We start from the raw sequence: 6,124 nt of genomic DNA on the forward strand, positions 1-6,124 counted from the left end.
AAAAGTATTCTGCCATTCCACCTTTAGTTCTCCGAAAAACTCTAAAATCTGGATTCCGCCTCATCTCTGTTGATGTTGTCTCAACCTACAAAACCACACAAAGAAGACATTCATCACTTCTGTGTGTTTGTCTAAGTGAAGGAGCCATAGAAATGTCTGCTGGTTTTAAGTTATTGGTCCAGAAGCTGTGAAGTACTGTTGCGTAAACAGGAATGCAAAGAAGCAGGCCAACACTAATGGAGAGTCTAAGAAAACAGGAAGAACATAACTTTCCCTGTTAGCTAGCTCAGTCACTGGGTACAGAGCATAATGAATATAGATGTTATTTGTGAACCGTACGCAAGGCAGGATGGGGGTGGGGAGAAATGCAGAACAAATAGCAGCCTTAGTTTCTGACGAAGAGTAAAGTTTTGAGTAAACAGGTGCATGTAATATCAAGCAAAAGATCTCGGTGGTGGTTTCTTTTACAGTGTTATGCTAATCATCTTTCCACTGGGTGACAAAATTCTTCTAAAAGAACGAAGATAGAAATGACTTGGAGGAAACATCAAAGTTGCAATTCTTCTTCCAAAAGGCCAAAGATTGGAGTGGGTTGTGTGTATGTCTTAGTTTTGTAGTTGTTGTTGTCCAAACTAGCACTTCGTTACAACTTACTGCAAAAAATATTACAAGTGAACATTCTGATTTGTCTCTTTATGGGGTGTGCTCACACAGCCACAAAATGCTAAAACGGCGCTGGGTGTGTGTGAGGGGAATGGAAGCCCATTTGAGAAAATACAGGGGTGCCATTGTTTTAGGACAGAATGTTTGATTCTCAGGAATAAATAAGTAAGCAAATGGCAGAGAAACAGGTGCAGCACTTCTCTTGCAAGAGAAATTAAGCCAAGGATAAGATAAGGCCAGGGGCGAAAACTTGTCCTCCACATTGAGGGGGCGTGGTCACGTGACATGTCAGGTGATGCCACTGGCATGCGCCAAGTGATGGTGGTGGGATGCGAGGAGGGTGATCTCCATGCTTGCTCTTCCCTGCCGCAGCCCAGCTCCTGGGCTCCCAGGCTGCCACTGTGATGAGCAAGCATGGAGATTGCCCCCCATGCTTGTCCCAGCTGCCGCCTGGCTCTGGGGTACATAGAGGGTGCCTGGTGGCAGCAGGGGTGGCGGCCCCCTCAATATTGGGGGAAGCACTGCCCCCTGCCCCAAAATATTGGGGGAGCTGAAGCCCCTTCAGCCCCATGTTGGTTCCTCTGGATAAAGAGTTACAACTAAACTAGCGTAGATAATGATGCAGACTCAGAAAACACCTAGAACTGAAAACGCAAAATATGATGCGAATATAGCTGATTGAAACACTCTGTTTAACTTTACAGTGGCACCTTGGGTTAAATACTTAATTTGTTCTGGAGGTCCGTACTTAACCTGAAACTGCTCTTAACCTGAAGCACCACTTTAGCTAATGGGGCCTCCTGCTGCTGCTGCGCCACCGCCATGCAATTTCTGTTCTCCTCCCGAAGCAAAGTTCTTAACCTGAAGCACTATTTCTGGGTTAGCGGAGTCTGCAACCTGAAACTGTTCTTAACTTGAAGCGTATGTAACCCGAGGTACCACTGTAATTGAAAGGTTTCTTAAATATTGTACTCTTTGTGCCCCTCTAGTAGGAAACACACACAGTTCAGCATCATGAACAAACTTTGCTCATCCCTAACTCTAGATCCTTAATAAGTTAAAAAGCCTTGGTTCCAATACTGATCCTTGGGGAACTCATTCCTCCAATGGAGAGCTATCCATTTATTCCTACTCTCTGCTTCCTGTTTCTTAATCGGTTGCTATCCCATGACACAAGTGGTCTACAGCAATATCCAGAAGCAAAATTTTTATTTCCAGCAAGAACAGAGAAATACTGCCTGCCTGTACAGTGTACAAGTAGTGCCAAAATATACTTGTTTCCCTCATCTGCAAGAAATTAAGAAACATTTAATGCACCCTAAAATCTGCTGTTCATCATTCTGCCTAAACACACACACACACACACACACACACACACACACACACACACATTCCTTTAAGATGAGAACATGAATGAGCATCTGCTTGCAATCATATTTCTTTCCCTTTTGAAATGCTGTCCTGCTGCCTGAGCAGAAATGCGATTCTTCCGAATTCATCCACAAAGTGCTTTGTGGAGCTTTTTCTGCAAAGGGTTGGATTTCGGCAAAATGGAATAAATATGTCCTTCATACATTGGTCCTAGTGTTTTTTTTTTAAAAAAATGTAATACTCTCCACTCCCCCATTACCCAGTTTCTTATTTCTTTCAGAAGTCCAAGGTGTCCTTCAAAAAAGAGTCACTTCTTCTGGCCAAGCACGAAGGCAGGAAGCCGCTTACTGGAAAGGTAATTTTATTAAATAAGAGTATGTGTTTAATATAGGAATGGGATTTAAAAAAAACACCACAACAACAATTTGAATTTAGATAGAGAAAGAGAAAAATTGACTGCTTTATATTACTGTACCGAAAGGTCAAATGCAGGCTGATTGTAGGAACTGTGGTTTAAATGTCATGGACTTGTAGTATTTTATTTGCTCAGGAAAATATAGCTTGTGACAGAGGTTTCTTTTAGTTCATTCTGTATACATTATCTACAGTCCTCCCCCTACTCGCATAACATTTGCCCTATTCAATGTGCTTTTACTCCAGAACTACTCTAGCTTTTTTATATATAGATCAGCCTCTGAATAGGGGCTAGAAATTATATAGCAGCAAAATTAACTCATTTTAAATAGCTGAAAAACTGTTCACTATTATGTAATCTAAATATGAAGCACCTTATTAAGTAGCATTGTTTACATTAGTAACTGAAGACTTTTCTTGGGCCCAATCCAAAGGACCTTGCTTAATTAAAGGATGCAATCCTATACACACAGTGGTAAGAGTTGCGGAACATTATCCAAGGCAATTCCAAATAAATATGCATAGGATTCTGCATGATTGAAAAAACTTTTTTTGCTGCTCTCCTTAACTTTAGTGGGGGTTTCACGAGTTCTGTGTACCTTTTATCTGATATCAGTTGTAGGTGTAAATACACTTTTTAATCTTTAAGGGCTGATACTGTGTTGGTTTTTTAAAAATTCTCCTCAGATGCCAGACAGGTTCCCACGACAACAAATCATTCCTCTTTAGGAAGGCATTTTGGACATAAGCGGTTGCTCTATTTTTGATTTTTTTCAATGGTTGTGCTTATGTCTAGATTCTTATGCACACTTTACCTTTCCCAAACTGCAGAGTCTTACTATCCAATAATTTTTTCCTCAATTTCACATTTAATTTGTTTCTGGAAAGGTAGGGAAAAAACACCTTTTTACATGCGGCATTTACTGATGAACAACAATGTGATATGGTTGGGTTGATTTTAAGCTTCGTTCAATCTGATTTTGTGGTCCAAGCTAAAAGTAAAATTTAAAAACTGTCTAAAGCGAAAAGGAAGGGAGGGAGGGAGAGGAAAAGCAGAACTAGACAATGCAGCTAAGGAAGATTTGCATGTGGTTTAAATACTCTCTTAACAGTTTATTTTAAGCGAAATAGTTATTCACCCTTAACATTAGCACTGTTTAGCTATGCTTGTGTTTGGAATTCTGCACAGTGACTTAGTGTATCTAGAAAGAAGCAGATTTTTAGTAAACAATTAAGAGCCTCTTTGGAAATACTGTAATCTGTTTCAGCAGAGGTAGAGGTGTGGGTGTGTGTGGGGGTGTGTGTGTGTGAGAGAGAGAGAGAGAGAGAGAGAGAGAGAGAGAGAGAGAGGAGACTACCTTACTAACCTAAGGCTCAAGGGGTAAACTTTTGTTTTTGAGAATGTCTCTTTCACAGACTAAATTCTAGAGGACACATTCATCTTGCTATAAACTTCACTTACCACAGGGTTGAATGGCACTATTCAGCAGGAAGAAATTCTGATGAAAATCCTCGCTATTACATATTTAACATGGCTGTTTATGTGCATATGTTTTAAAATTATACATATGGATGTTTTATGATGGCCTATACTTGTAACGCCTAGTAAAGGTTTGGTGAAGTACTGTAAGTAAGACTTACCACAGGGAAGGAGAAAAGGCTGGCTGAGGTATACTGGAAAAACCACAAATAAACAGAGTTGGCAATATCCTGTGCCTTTTGCAGTGAGGCTCTGGAGGTCTCTTCTGTCAGTATGTGGCTCTGGCTGCCCTGGTCACATCCCCTAACTTTCTCCTTTTACCTGCTTGTAAATTGAGAGCAATGTGGGTGCTGTATCCTCCCTTTTCTGTGTTGTGCTCATGAGGAACACGAGAGGATTCAAATTCCTGTCTGGATATGCCAGGGAACTGGTAGTATTGAGCTTCTTGATGCCTCTACCACTGGCTGATGGAGTGGAGACCCTGCTGTTATCTTGAGCGCTGTGTGTGCAAAGATGCAAAGCTATGCTGGGCACGATGAGATTGTTAGCTCCTTCAGGCACAGTCTTTGATTGGTAGGCTTTATTTTTAAGGCTGCAGGGAGCATGCTTGCCATTTTGTTGTTGTTGTGTATGCTTCCCCTCCCTCCTCAAGTTGAGCACACAAGGGCTGAACTTCTCTCAGGAGGAGATCAAATCCCTCTTTGCTGAAAAGTGTGGGTGCTCTGTTTTCCAAGAAGGTACCTGGGGACAGCATCATGGAGAAAGCTTTGTGCAGCTCAGTTACAAATCCATATAACTTTGTGTATATGCAAAATGCCAGGTCAGTGCACAAACATGCCCTGATGCTTCTCATACTTCAAGAGAAAAGTCTCTCGAAGCCATTTTTACAAAATCATCTTTGAACTTCTCTTGCACTGTTGAAATGCCCTTACTGTAAAGGTAAAGGGACCCCTGACCATTAGGTCCAGTCGCGGACGACTCTGAGGTTGTGGCGCTCATCTCGCTTTCTTGGCTGAGGGAGCCGGCGTACAGCTTCCGGGTCATGTGGCCAGCATGACTAAGCCACTTCTGGCGAACCAGAGCAGCACACAGAAACGCCGTTTACCTTCCCGCTGGAGCGGTACCTATTTATCTACTTGCACTTTGACGTGCTTTCGAACTGCTATGTTAGCAGGAGCAGGGACTGAGCAACGGGAGCTCACTCCGTCACGGGAATTCGAACCGCCGACCTTCTGATCGGCAAGCCCTAGGCTCTGTGGTTTAACCCACAGCGCCACCCGCATCCTGACCTTACTGTACCTCCATCCAAAAGAGAAGAGCTGTAGGGCCGCCATCTGTTCTGCTGAGAAGCCAGGCTCCTCCTTCCACCTCCTGGCATCACATCAGTCTGTAATAAAAAAAGAAAAGGTTTGCAGAGCCATTCTGTCAATCTAGCTGGGAGGCCACCAGCTTCTGGCTCCTCCTCCTCCTCCTGAACTTCTCCGCCCCCAACTGTTCACTAGAAGAATTTGCAAGGAAAAATACTTCCTGCTCCCTCCCAAGCCAATCATTTGCTGCTGCTGTTGCATCAAACCTGAGGGAAGGATGGTCTGCAAGCCTTTTGGGGTGAAGACTGAGATCACTTGGTTGTTGCTGTTTTTAATCATTTCATTTGCACAAAGATTCTTTGCACACATCAAAAAGGCTTGTAAAAAGGATGAAAACTAAGTCAAATGTCCTGCCAGGGAAATCCCACCCCCCTCCAACATGGTTCACAGTATAAATGATCAGTGATTTTTTTAAAATGCATTTTTCTTAAAAAAAAAAAAGTCTTCTTACTGGAACATTTCAGTATCTAATATGTAAAGTCTGTCCAAATTGCTCATATAGTGGCCTCTTGGGTACCACAGTTTTACTCTATATTAATGTGGTGTTCACTGCAGAGAATGAGTGCTTTGTACTTGCCCGACTGAGAGAACTTTTGCGCATTCCATTCTATTGCCCCCAATTTACAAAGTGATTACCCACACCAAATTACACTGTCGCACATGCTGTCACATACTTGATACGAAAATATGTGCTAATCAGCAGCAGAAGATACTTCTGCAAAAGCATTCATGTTTCAGAATGCTCAATTGGGGGGGGGGGCGGGGAGAGAAGTACGGTAATCTCCTCTGACAGCTTCTCTTCACATCATCACCATGCAGTTAACTGGTG

The 6,124-nt window shown here is 42.5% G+C and overlaps 1 protein-coding gene across 1 annotated transcript in view; it reads left to right on the forward strand.

Annotated features, from left to right (window-relative positions):
* Positions 1-515: 515 nt before the first annotated feature.
* Positions 516-6,124, forward strand: part of ECRG4 (ECRG4 augurin precursor) — a 23,418-nt gene continuing 17,809 nt past the window's right edge. Inside the window, 2 exon segments of the mRNA XM_082218893.1 lie at positions 516-587; positions 2,315-2,389. Of these exon segments, the coding sequence (XP_082075019.1) occupies positions 531-587; positions 2,315-2,389 (132 nt within the window). The 5' untranslated portion in view covers positions 516-530.

The sequence above is a fragment of the Podarcis vaucheri genome (genome assembly GCF_965113315.1).
Source record: "Podarcis vaucheri genome assembly, chromosome: 4".
Taxonomy (NCBI): Eukaryota; Metazoa; Chordata; class Lepidosauria; order Squamata; family Lacertidae; genus Podarcis; species Podarcis vaucheri.